Here is a 13520-nt window from a genome sequence, read left to right on the forward strand (position 1 = left end):
TGTTTCTGCCTGTCCTTTTTGTTTCTGCCTGTCTGCCCTCTTTGTTTCTGCCTGTCCTTTTTGTTTCTGCCTGTCTGTGCTCTTTGTTTCTGCCTGTCTGCCCTCTTTGTTTCTGCCTGTCCTTTTTGTTTCTGCCTGTCTGCCCTCTTTGTTTCTGCCTGTCTGCCCTCTTTGTTTCTGCCTGCCCTCTTTGTTTCTGCCTGTCTGTGCTCTGTTTCTGCCTGTCTGTGCTCTGTTTCTGCCTGTCTGTGCTCTTTGTTTCTGCCTGTCTGCCCGCTTTGTTTCTGCCTGTCCTCTTTGTTTCTGCCTGTCCTTTTTGTTTCTGCCTGTCTGTCCTCTTTGTTTCTGTCTGTCCTTTTTGTTTCTGCCTGTCTGTGCTCTTTGTTTCTGCCTGTCTGTGCTCTGTTTCTGTCTGTCTCCCCCTTCTCTCAGCACATCATGTTTAATATAACTCTAACCCGTACTTATGACACTTACACTGCACAGAGTGAATGTCTGAATGTGTGAGGAGTGGTGTGTGAGTGTGATGATGGAGAAAAACAAAAATCTACCGGAAGGTGTTTAGCTGTGCTTCAGGCAGGTCACTGAAGTCTGGCACCACCAGACCATGGGCTGCACCATGAGACAGGACCACACCTCATCACCAAGAGCTTGCAGCCACTGATGATGTTGAGGTGAGTTATTTTCACACAGATGCAGACTGACTTATGCCCACGTGCATGTGGTTTTCATCCCACACCTATTCCCCCATGCACACACCTACCCCCACCCTCTGAAAAAATGTATCCACCTATACCATCCCTCAACATAAAAGAATATCATTACACTTCCCAAACTGTTTATGGTATCATTTCACTCCGTGTTCACAGCAATGATTTGATAAGTGAATATAATAGTGCTGCTTTCTAGTTTCTTTATTGATTACAATACATGATCAGTTTAAAGAACAAAACAAAACATGATCCGTTTTTGTTGTTGTTTTTAATTAGTCTGATACTATAGCATTTGAATTGTACTACATCATGATAGATCATTTGTTGAATTTATGCAGTGTTATAGTCTGCCAGTGGGTCTTGGAATTATTCTTACAAATGAAAAATGAAAGGAATGCAATAAAAAAAAAAAAATTTGTGTGTCAGAATTGTGACAAACGACAAAAAAACAAACAACAAAAACTGAAAACAGCAGTAACAACAAAAAACAGAACAGGAACTGACCATTATTGCCCCTTTCAGAAGTAAGACTCCTACAGGTTCTCCACCACCCCCTTCATTCACCCTCCAGTGTTTTTCCCTATCTTTGTCCCTCTACCCCCTTTTCACCCAAGCTGTAAACATCACGGACATGTCTCTAGTGGGCCCCCATTACTTCATCAAAAAGGTTAGGTGTTTAATGTTTGCAGCATCCCATAGCCCACAATGGATGCTTTGGTTCAGAAACACCAAACTGTGCATGTAACATTTGCAGGTTTTTGTTTGAGAGTTGTCAATGGTGTGTTGAGTGTGACTCTTCAGGACTTTATGATAAAAAGACAGAAGACCCCATTGTATCCTCAGTAAAGGAATAGTTTGTAGTCACATCAGTACTGCCATATAACATAGATATATACATGTTTCATTAACATACAAATAATAGTAGTATGTTTGTGTGTTCTGTGGTGAAGTAGAAAAAAGAATCATCTAAAGCAAGTTGTAAAACTTAAAAATAGTGAATAGTGAATTTGAACCATTGTAATTTGGTTTTTATGTATGTTCTCAGGAAGAACTGAAGACTTCAGGCCAGCTGAGCCACCGAAGAGAAACCAACATTAACAAAAGTTAAGTACTAGAATCCCCGCCCCCTCTCTGTCCTCTTTGTTTCTGCCGTCTGTCACCTTTGTTTCTGCCTGTCTATATCTTTGTTTCTGCCTGTCTTCTCTTTGTTTCTGCCTGTCTATATCTTTGTTTCTGCCTGTCTGCCCCCTTTGTTTCTGCCTGTCTGTATCTTTGTTTCTGCCTGTCTTCTCTTTGTTTCTGCCTGCCTGTCCTCTTTGTTTCTGCCTGTCTATCTATTTGTTTCTGCCGTCTGTCACCTTTGTTTCTGCCTGTCTATATCTTTGTTTCTGCCTGTCTTTTTGTTTCTGCCTGTCTATCTTCATTTCTGCCTGTCTGTCTCTTTGTTTCTGCCTGTCTGTCCCCCTCTCTCAGCACATGTTTAATCTAACCTTTAACCCTAGCTAACAACACTGACACGGCATGGAGTGGATGTTTGAATGTGTGAGGAGTGGTGTGTGAGTGTGATGATGGAGAAAAACAAAAATCTGCCGGAAGGTGTTTAGCTGTGCTTCAGGCAGGTCACTGAAGTCTGGCACCACCAGACCATGGGCTGCACCATGAGACAGGACCACACCTCATCACCAAGAGCTTGTAGCCGCCACTGAAGACCACCACCAGACCAAAGACTGCACCACAAGAGAGGACCTGTCCAGAGAAACAAGACATCAGCTCCAAGAACCTGTAGCTGTTGACGTCGAGGTGAGGTGTTTCACACACCAACACATACCCACTTTTACACGTTTCCCCCCTCACGTTCCCCCATCCCCTCATACACACCCCTTACCCCCACCCACCACCACTGAAAAAAATGTTTCTACTGAAACCCTCACTCGTCAATGTAGAAAAATATTTTACACTATGTCATAAAGGGGTCTCTTTTTTTTTAAGACGGATATTGTACCAATTGTGTTTTATCAGGATACCGTATGTAGCCAGTGAAAGGTGAATCGGCACTGGAATGCAAATGTATTCTTTGTTAAGTTGAAGTTTTTGATATTTCAAATTTTCTGATCTTATAATGTAATGTAAGGCTGTTTGTCCTTGAAAATGTCCATAAAAAGTGACTGTATTGTTGTATGAAATTCCTCCATCTGTCTGACATGTCAGTTACTAGATACAAAACATGTTCAGGGTCAGGACAGGATGGACACCATGAGCGGGGGAACGGGCAGCGGCACCAGGTGTGGCATGGAAAATGAGGACCTACACCGACTCGGTAAGTTAACGCCTCCACAGTGAGAGTTTGTTCCTACATCATTTATCATATGTGACGTGTAAAATGGTTATCAGCGCTTGACTGTAAATGTTGAACTATACAAGAAATAGCTTTATGAAACGCCATATTTTTCGCAGCAGTAATAATTAACAGTTTGTGACATATCTTTGAGATCAACAATTCAAAGTACAGGAAATGGGTTGGGACAATATAACTTTGATTGAGTCTTCTTTGTTAGTTGAAATTTTTGATATTTCAAATTTTCTGATTATCACTTTAATGTAAAGCTGTTGTCCTTGAAAATGTCCACAAAAAGTGACTGTATTGTAGTATGAAATTTCTCCATCTGTCTGACATGTCAGTTACTAGTTACAAAACATTATGTTCAGGGTCAGGACAGGATCGACACCATGAGCAGGGGAATGGGCAGCAGCACCAGGTGTACCATGGAAAATGAGGACCTACACTGACTGCGGTAAGTTAACGCCTCCAAAAGGAGACTTTGCTCCTACATCATTGATCGTATGTGTTGTGTAAAATGGTTATCAGCACTGGACTGCAAATGTTGAACTATATAAGAAATAGTTTGATAGAATACCAGTTTTTCTGAGCAGTAATAATTAACAGTTTCTGACAAGTCTTGTGAGACTGACAATTTAAAGTGCAACAAATGAGTTGGGAGAATACAACTCCCGTATCAGATTTTTCTTTGCTAAATCAAAGTTTTTGATAATTTACATTTCCGATCTATCACCTTAATGAAAGGCTGTCCTTGAAAATGTCCACACAAAAAGTGACTGTATTCTAGTATTAACCTCCTCCATCTGTCTGAAATGTCAGTGGCGAGAAACAAAACATTATGTTCAGAGCCAGGTCAGGTTCAGCACCATGAGTGGGGGAACGGGTAGCGGCACCAGGTGTACCATGGAAAATGAGGACCTGCGCTGACTCTGGGTAAATTAACAGTTCCAAAATAAGACTGTTCCTACATCATTGATCATATGTGACGTGTAAAATGGTTGTCAGCACTTGACTGCAAATGTTGAACAATAGAAGAAACAGTTTGATGAAACCCTAATTTTTCTGAGCAATAATAATTGTGACATATCTTGTGAGATTGACAATTTAAAGTGCAGAAAATGACTTGGGGGGGAAAATACAACTTTCGAATCGTATTCTTCTTTCTTAAAATGAAGTTTTTGATAATTTACGTTTCTGATCTATCACCTTAATGTAAGGCTGTTTGTTCTTGAAAATGTCCACACAAAAAGTGACTATTCTAGTATTAAATTCCTCCATCTGTCTGAAATGTCAGTGACAAGAAACAAAACATTATGTTCAGGGCCAGGACAGGATCCACACCATGAGGGGTGCACAAGTCAACCATTGCCCATTTGGTAAGATTCTATCAGGTTCTTCACCATCCATCATTATTACATTAATGAATTTAAAAAAAAAAAAAAAAAAAAAAATTGCTTCATCAATCGTAAAGGGCAGTACCACTATTGAGCATCTACCACCATCGAACATGACATATATATGGATACAATCAGACAATATGCTTTTGACTGGCATATCTTATTTTGTAAACTCTGGTCATCTCTGTTATAAAAATGTTTTTGCTTGAATACTAGGCATTTCTCTGCTCGGACAGCACACTCGCACACACACACACCAACCTCTCCCCTAACATGATTCATGTTAAACATTAGAGTGATGTTCTTAGTGTTTCTGAACCATTGTTGTTATTTGGTTTTTATGTATGTTCTCAGGAAGAACTGAAGACTTCAGGCCAGCTGAGCCACCGAAGAGAAACCAACATTAACAAAAGTTAAGTACTGGTACCCCCGCCCCCTCTCTGTCCTCTTTGTTTCTGCCTGTCTGTCCCCTTTGTTTCTGCCTGTCTATCTATTTGTTTCTGCCGTCTGTCACCTTTGTTTCTGCCTGTCTATATCTTTGTTTCTGCCTGTCTTCTCTTTGTTTCTGCCTGTCTATCTTCATTTCTGCCTGTCTATCTCTTCGTTTCTGCCTGTCTGTCCCCCTGTCTCAGCACATGTTTAATCTAACCTTTAACCCTAGCTAACAACACTGGTAGGGGCTCTGGATAGAGGTAGTACCATTGGTGTCTGGCACGCTGCTTCCTACTAGGTAGGATGGACGGGCATCACTGGTCCTCACCCACCCCTAAATCTCGCACGTGTTGGCTCCAAGCGCCACACCCCGGTAAACCGCTTCAGCTGGCGGGCTAAACCACGTGAGGGGGTGGTGTTTACACTGCACCACTGGGCGGAAGAGCGGCGACAGGCGGCCAACGACCAGGGCGGAAGGGTCCCATGATGGACTCAATGGCTAAGTGTACTTGACCGAGGGCGTACCACACCATAATCGTGGACTACGGCTTGCGGTCTTGGCTTGGAGAGGAGACGGGCGCCGCCAAGCTTTACCAAGCCCACTGAAAGGACATGAGGAGGAAGAATCGGATTTCCAAGCCGGATCGGCCAGGGCCCGGATTAACGACCGCGCGTCCCACTGACTCACTTCAGGGTGGGAGCGATAAGTGGGCTACTGGAGTGAGAAATACCATCAAACTACCCACGCAATGTACAACCATCGGAACGTGGAATATTCGTACCCTGTATGCCTGTGGTAAGCTGCATGAACTGACTCACGAACTGAAGCGCTACCGCTGGGATGTCATAGGACTGTCAGAAGTCAGATGGACTAGTTTCGGCGAAATGACAACAGATGAGGGACACAAGATCTGGTTCTCTGGGGAAGAAAAGAAACACGAGTAAGGGGTGGCCTTCATTGTACGGAAGGAAATTGCAGGCAGTGTCATCAGCTGTACACCCATCTCAAGCAGACTTGTTACCATCCGCATTTCTGCCAAACCCCACAACCTGACAATCATCCAGGTCTATGCTCCAACGACAGACCATGACGATGAGGAAACGGAGGAGTTTTACGAACAGATTGACTCCATCATAGCAACAGTCCCAAAGAAAGACATGCTGATAGTCCAGGGAGACTGGAATGCCAAGGTTGGCCCAGATGCATACCAGAATTGGGCAGGAACAACTGGTAAATTCGGCATTGGGGAAACCAACGACAGAGGCCTCAGATTGCTGGAGTTTGCCAAAAGCCATCGCCTTACCCTAACCAATACTCTCCACCCGCATAAGCTGTCCAGAAACGCAACCTGGCACTCACCAAATGGGCAAGTCCACAACCAGATAGACTTCATCCTGACCCCACAATGCTACAAGTCCAGTATCAATAAAGCCAACACAAGGACGTTCCCAGGAGCTGATATCGGCAGCGATCATGATCTTGTCTTGGCAACCTTCAAGCTTAAGCTGAAGTGCAAGCGTTGTCCAAGGAATCCCCGTATCCGCTTTGACCTAGAAAAGCTGAAGGACCCGGAAATCGCGGATGTGTTCCAGGCTCAAGTAGGTGGGAAGTTTGCAGCCCTCAACTTAATGGACATCGACGTAGACACCCTTGCTAACAACATCAAAGAGGTGCTAACTACAACAGCTGAACAAGTTGTGGGAAAAAAGCGAAAAAGGATCCAACCATGGGTGACAAATGAGGTCCTAGATCTGTGCGGCAAGCGGCGAGAACTGAGGAAAAAGAAACACTCTAGTAATGAAGCCAGGACGAAGCACCAACAGGTGAACAGAGAAGTCAGGACGAAGATGAAGGCAGCCAAAGAAAACTGGATAGAGGAGCAGTGCGAAGAAGTTGAGAAAGGCATGGAAGCAGGGAACAGCAAAAGAGCCTATGACATCCTCAAGACCCTCACCAAGACTAGCCAGCCAAGATCAGCTGTCATCAAAGATAAGGATGGCAAGCTACTGACAGATAGCGAAGAAGTCCTGAAGAGGTGGACAGAATACTGTGACAGCCTCTACAACTACCAGCTCAATCCAGACTCATCTATATTGCAGGACAACCCACGATCCACAGACTGTGAGGAAAATCTCCAAGTATTGAAGGAGGAGGTTGAGGCTGCAATACAGAGTCTGAAGCCAGAGAAATCCCCAGGAGTGGACAACGTCCCATCTGAGCTTTTGAAGCACGGAGGGAAGGAGACCACAGAAGCACTAACAATGCTATGTCAGAAGATCTGGACAGAAAAGAAGTGGCCAACAGAATGGACCCAATCGCTGGTGATTCCTCTACCCAAGAAGGGCAACCTCAAGCAGTGTCAAAATTACAGGACTATAAGTCTAATTAGCCACCCAAGCAAAGTCATGCTCCGAATCATCCTCAACCAATTGAAATCCAAGGCTGAGGAGCTGCTATCAGAAGAACAAGCAGGCTTTAGAAAAGGGCGGAGCACTGTCGAACAAATATTCAACTGTCGAGTCCTCATTGAAAAACATTTACAACACCAAAAGGACATCTTTCACAACTTCATCGACTTCAAGAAGGCATTCGATCGGGTGTGGCACAGCGGCCTCTGGCAAGTACTGAGAGGCTTCAACATTGATGAAGGGCTCATTCAAGTCATCCAGGCCCTCTACGAACATTCCAGCAGCGCAGTGCTCCTCAACAATCAACAAGGACAGTTCTTTCGGACCACAGTCGGAGTCAGGCAAGGATGCCTGTTATCCCCAATACTTTTCAACATCTTTCTGGAGAGAATCATGCAGGAGGCCCTTGAAGACCACCACACCTCCATCACCATTGGCGGCAGGCCAGTCTGCAATCTGCGATTCGCAGACGACATCGACCTCATGGGGGGCACTAACACCGAGCTCCAGGATCTAACAAACAGACTCACTACAAGAGCAAGTGCTTACGGCATGGAGGTCAGCACAGAGAAGTCAAAGGTCATGGTCAACAGCACAACTAACATCAGTGCCAACATAACCATGAATGGTGAGCCCTTGGAAGAAGTGACCAGCTTCAAGTACCTGGGAGCAACCCTGTCCAAAGACGGCACCTGCACAGCAGAAATCCGAAATAGGATTAATTCTGCAACAGCAGCGATGGCCAGACTGAACAGGGTATGGAAGAGTATCATCAGATTCCACACAAAATTCCTGCTCTACAAGTCACTGGTGGTCTCCATCCTCTTATATGGATGTGAGACATGGACACTGATGGCAGAAACAGAAAGAAGAATCCAAGCATTCGAAACCAAGTGCTTGAGGAGACTACTACACATCTCCTACAAGGAGCACAAGACCAATGACTATGTGTGGAACCTGGTCAGCAACCTTGTTGGGCCCCAAGAACCACTGCTGGCGACTGTCAAACGACGGAAAATGGCATGGTTTGGTCACGTCATACGACATAACACCCTCTCCAAAACCATCCTGCAAGGGACTGTAGAGGGAGGGCGCAGACGGGGGCGGCAGAGAAAAAGCTGGTGTGACAACGTCAAGGAATGGACCAAAATGACGATGCCAGATCTCCTCACGACAGCTGCCAACAGAATGGCGTGGCGAGCTATGACATCTTCCTCATGTCCCCCCAACGACCCCAGTGGTCGAGGGAATGAGTGAGTGAGTGAGTGAACAACACTGACACGGCATGGAGTGGATGTTTGAATGTGTGAGGAGTGGTGTGTGAGTGTGATGATGGAGAAAAACAAAAATCTGCCGGAAGGTGTTTAGCTGTGCTTCAGGCAGGTCACTGAAGTCTGGCACCACCAGACCATGGGCTGCACCATGAGACAGGACCACACCTCATCACCAAGAGCTTGTAGCCGCCACTGAAGACCACCACCAGACGAAAGACTGCACCACAAGAGAGGACCTGTCCAGAGAAACAAGACCTCAGCTCCAAGAACCTGTAGCTGTTGACGTCGAGGTGAGGTGTTTCACACACCAACACATACCCACTTTTACACGTTTCCCCCCTCACGTTCCCCCATCCTCTCATACACACCCCTTATCCCCACCCACCACCACTGAAAAAAATGTTTCTACTGAAACCCTCACTCGTCAATGTAGAAAAATATTTTACACTATAAGTCATAAAGGGGTCTCTTTTTTTAAGACGGATATTGTACCAATTGTGTTTTATCAGGATACCGTATGTAGCCAGTGAAAGGTGAATCGGCACTTGAATGCAAATGTATTCTTTGTTAAGTTGAAGTTTTTGATATTTCAAATTTTCTGATCTTATAATGTAATGTAAGGCTGTTTGTCCTTGAAAACGTCCATAAAAAGTGACTATTGTTGTATGAAATTCCTCCATCTGTCTGACATGTCAGTTACTAGATACAAAACATGTTCAGGGTCAGGACAGGATGGACACCATGAGTGGGGGAATGGGCAGTGGCACCAGGCACACCATGGAAAATGAGGACCTGTGCCGACTCTGGGTAAGTTAACGCCTCCAAAAGAGACTTTGCTCCTACATCATTGATCGTATGTGTTGTGTAAAATGGTTATCAGCACTTGACTGCAAGTGTTGAACTATACAAGAAATAGTTAGATGAAAGAGCAATTTTTCTGAGCAATAATGATTAAGAGTTTGTGAAATGTCTTGTGAGACTGATCATTTAAAGTGCAAGAAATGAGTGGGGGAATATAACTTCAGAACAGATTCTTCTTTGCTAAATTAATGTTTTTCATATTTAAAATTTTCTGATCTATCACTTTAATGTAAAGCTGTTGTCCTTGAAAATGCCCACAGAAAGTGACTGTATTTACTATGAAATTCCTCCATATGTCTGACATGTCAGTAACGAGAAACAAAACATGTTCAGAGCCAGGACAGGATGGACACCATGAGCGGGGGAACGGGCAGCGGCACCAGGTGTGGCATGGAAAATGAGGACCTACACCGACTCGGTAAGTTAACGCCTCCACAGTGAGAGTTTGTTCCTACATCATTTATCATATGTGACGTGTAAAATGGTTATCAACGCTTGACTGTAAATGTTGAACTATACAAGAAATAGCTTTATGAAACGCCATATTTTTCGCAGCAGTAATAATTAACAGTTTGTGACATATCTTTGAAATCAACAATTCAAAGTACAGGAAATGGGTTGGGACAATATAACTTCTGAATCGGAGTCTTCTTTGTTAGTTGAAATTTTTGATATTTCAAATTTTCTGATTATCACTTTAATGTAAAGCTGTTGTCCTTGAAAATGTCCACAAAAAGTGACTGTATTGTAGTATGAAATTTCTCCATCTGTCTGACATGTCAGTTACTAGTTACAAAACATTATGTTCAGGGTCAGGACAGGATTGACACCATGAGCGGGGGGGAATGGGCAGCAGCAACAGGCGTAGCATGGAAAATGAGGACCTACACCGACTGCGGGTAATTTAACGCCTCCAAAATCAGACTTCATTCCTACATCAGTTATTGTATGTGGTGTGTAAAATGGTTATTAGCGCTGGACTGCAAATGTTGAACTATATAAGAAATAGTTTGATGGAATACCAATTTTTCTGAGCAGTAATAATTAACAGTTTCTGACATGTCTTGTGAGACTGACAATTTAAAGTGCAACAAATGGGTTGGGAGAATACAACTTCCGAATATAGACTCTACTTTGCTAAATCAAATTTTTTGATAATTTACATTTCTGATCTATCACCTTAATGTAAGGCTGTCCTTGAAAATGTCCACACAAAAAGTGACTGTATTCTAGTATTAACTTCCTCCATCTGTCTGAAATGTCAGTGACGAGAAACAAAACATTATGTTCAGAGCCAGGTCAGGTTCAGCACCATGAGTGGGGGAACGGGTAGCGGCACCAGGTGTACCATGGAAAATGAGGACCTACGCTGACTCTGGGTAAATTAATAGTTCCAAAATAAGACTGTTCCTACATCATTGATCATATGTGACGTGTAAAATGGTTATCAGCACTTGACTGCAAATGTTGAACAATAGAAGAAACAGTTTGATGAAACCCTAATTTTTCTGAGCAGTAATAATTGTGATATATCTTGTGAGATTGACAATTTACAAGTGCAGAAAATGGCTTGGGAAAATACAACTTTCGAATCACATTCTTCTTTCTTAAAATGAAGTTTTTGATAATTTACGTTTCTGATCTATCACCTTAATGTAAGGCTGTTTGTTCTTGAAAATGTCCACACAAAAAGTGACTATTCTAGTATTAAATTCCTCCATCTGTCTGAAATGTCAGTGACAAGAAACAAAACATTCTGTTCAGGGCCAGGACAGGATCCACACCATGAGGGGTGCACAAGTCAACCATTGCCCATTTGGTAAGATTCCATCAGGTTCTTCACAGTCCGTCATTACAATAATGAATTAAAACAAAAACAAAAAGAAAGAAAAAAAGATTTGCTTCATCAATTGTAAAGGGCAGTACCACTATTGAGCATCTACCACCATTGAACATGACATATATATGTATATAATCAGACAGTATGCTTTTGACTGGCATGTCTTATTTTTTTAAACTCTGGTCATCTGTTTTAAATGTTTTTGCTTGAATACTAGGCATTTCTCTGCTCGGACAGCATACACGCACACACACACACACACACACACACACACACACACTCACACACACACCTACCTCTCCCCTAACATGATTCATGTTAAACATTGGAGTGATGTTCTTAGTGTTTCTGAACCATTGTTGTTATTTGGTTTTTATGTATGTTCTCAGGAAGAACTGAAGACTTCAGGCCAGCTGAGCCACCGAAGAGAAACCAACATTAACAAAAGTTAAGTACTGGTACCCCCGCCCCCTCTCTGTCCTCTTTGTTTCTGCCTGTCTGTCCCCTTTGTTTCTGCCTGTCTATTTCTTTGTTTCTGCTGTCTGTCACCTTTGTTTCTGCCTGTCTATATCTTTGTTTCTGCCTGTCTTCTCTTTGTTTCTGCCTGTCTATATCTTTGTTTCTGCCTGTCTGCCCCCTTTGTTTCTGCCTGTCTGTATCTTTGTTTCTGCCTGTCTGTATCTTTGTTTCTGCCTGTCTGTCCCCTTTGTTTCTGCCTGTCTGTCCCCTTTGTTTCTGCCTGTCTGTCCTCTTTGTTTCTGCCTGTCTGTCCCCTTTGTTTCTGCCTGTCTTCTCTTTGTTTCTGCCTGTCTTCTCTTTGTTTCTGCCTGTCTATCTTCATTTCTGCCTGTCTATCTCTTCGTTTCTGCCTGTCTGTCCCCCTGTCTCAGCACATGTTTAATCTAACCTTTAACCCTAGCTAACAACACTGACACGGCACGGAGTGGATGTTTGAATGTGTGAGGAGTGGTGTGTGAGTGTGATGATGGAGAAAAACAAAAATCTGCCGGAAGGTGTTTAGCTGTGCTTCAGGCAGGTCACTGAAGTCTGGCACCACCAGACCATGGGCTGCACCATGAGACAGGACCACACCTCATCACCAAGAGCTTGTAGCCGCCACTGAAGACCACCACCAGACCAAAGACTGCACCCCAAGAGAGGACCTGACCAGAGAAACCAGACCTCAGCACCAAGAACATGCAGCCGTTGACGTGGAGGTGAGGTGTTTCACACGCCAACACAAACCTGTACAAGTTTCCCTCTCGTTTCCCCTTCCCCTCACACACACCCCTTGCCCCTTTCCACCACTGCTGAAAAAATATGTTTCCACCGAAACCCTCACTTGTCAATATAGAAAAATATTTTAACACTATTTCTTAGAATTCACGAAGGGATCTCTTTTTTTTAAGACTGATATTGTACCAGTTGTATTTTATCAGGAGAAGATACCATATGCGGCCTGTAAAAAGTGAATCAGGATTGGAATACAAATGACTAACTGAATAGTTTTTATGAAACACCAAACTGTGAATCTTTATCAGCAGTGATAATTTATAGTTTGTGGCAAATCTTTGTTTTTAAAACGGAACTGTTTGGCTGGGAGAGGAAGTATGATAGGAAAATTGTTCCATTTGGTAGCAACTTTTGATGGCTGCTTTGTCTCCAACACTGTTCATGCCTCCATATTATGTGGCTTGTAAAATGGTTATCAGCACAGGAATGCGAATGTTGAACTATACCAAAAAACAACAACAACAACAACAAAAACCCCGAAAAAGAACCAGTTCAATGATTTTTTTCTTAGCAGTAATAATAACTTTTGTGCCATAACTTGTGAGATTGACAATTTAAAGTGCAACAAATTGGTTTTGAGAATATAACTTCCCATTCAGATTCTACTTTGTTAAATTAAAGTATTCAATATTTTAACATTTCTGACCAGTTGCTTTAATGTAAGACTGTTTCTCCTTGAAAATGTCCACAAAAAGTGACTGTATTCCAGTATGAAATTCCTGTCTGTCTGACATGTCAGTAACGAGAAACAAAACGTGTTCAGAGCCAGGACAGGATCGACACCATGAGCGGGGGGAACGGGCAGCAGCAACAGGCGTAGCATGGAAAATGAGGACCTACACCGACTGCGGGTAATTTAACGCCTCCAAAATCAGACTTCATTCCTACATCAGTTATTGTATGTGGTGTGTAAAATGGTTATTGGCACTGGACTGCAAATGTTGAACTATATAAGAAATAGTT

At 43.1% G+C, this 13520-nt stretch overlaps 1 protein-coding gene and 1 long non-coding RNA gene across 2 annotated transcripts; both read left to right on the plus strand.

Moving 5' to 3' along the window:
* Positions 1 to 2957: 2957 nt before the first annotated feature.
* Positions 2958 to 9379, plus strand: LOC143276040 (uncharacterized). Its single transcript, XM_076580427.1, has 4 exons — positions 2958 to 3030; positions 5965 to 7002; positions 8717 to 8853; positions 9284 to 9379. Exons 1-4 carry the CDS (start codon positions 2958 to 2960, stop codon positions 9377 to 9379), a joined length of 1344 nt encoding a protein of 447 aa, XP_076436542.1.
* A 377-nt stretch (positions 9380 to 9756) lies between these two features.
* Positions 9757 to 11244, plus strand: LOC143276096 (uncharacterized). Its single transcript, XR_013053496.1, has 4 exons — positions 9757 to 9842; positions 10235 to 10323; positions 10717 to 10803; positions 11189 to 11244. It is a non-coding gene; the product is annotated as an uncharacterized LOC143276096 (long non-coding RNA).
* The last annotated feature ends 2276 nt before the right edge of the window (positions 11245 to 13520 follow it).

This window comes from Babylonia areolata, chromosome 31, assembly GCF_041734735.1.
Source record: "Babylonia areolata isolate BAREFJ2019XMU chromosome 31, ASM4173473v1, whole genome shotgun sequence".
NCBI lineage: Eukaryota > Metazoa > Mollusca > Gastropoda > Neogastropoda > Buccinidae > Babylonia > Babylonia areolata.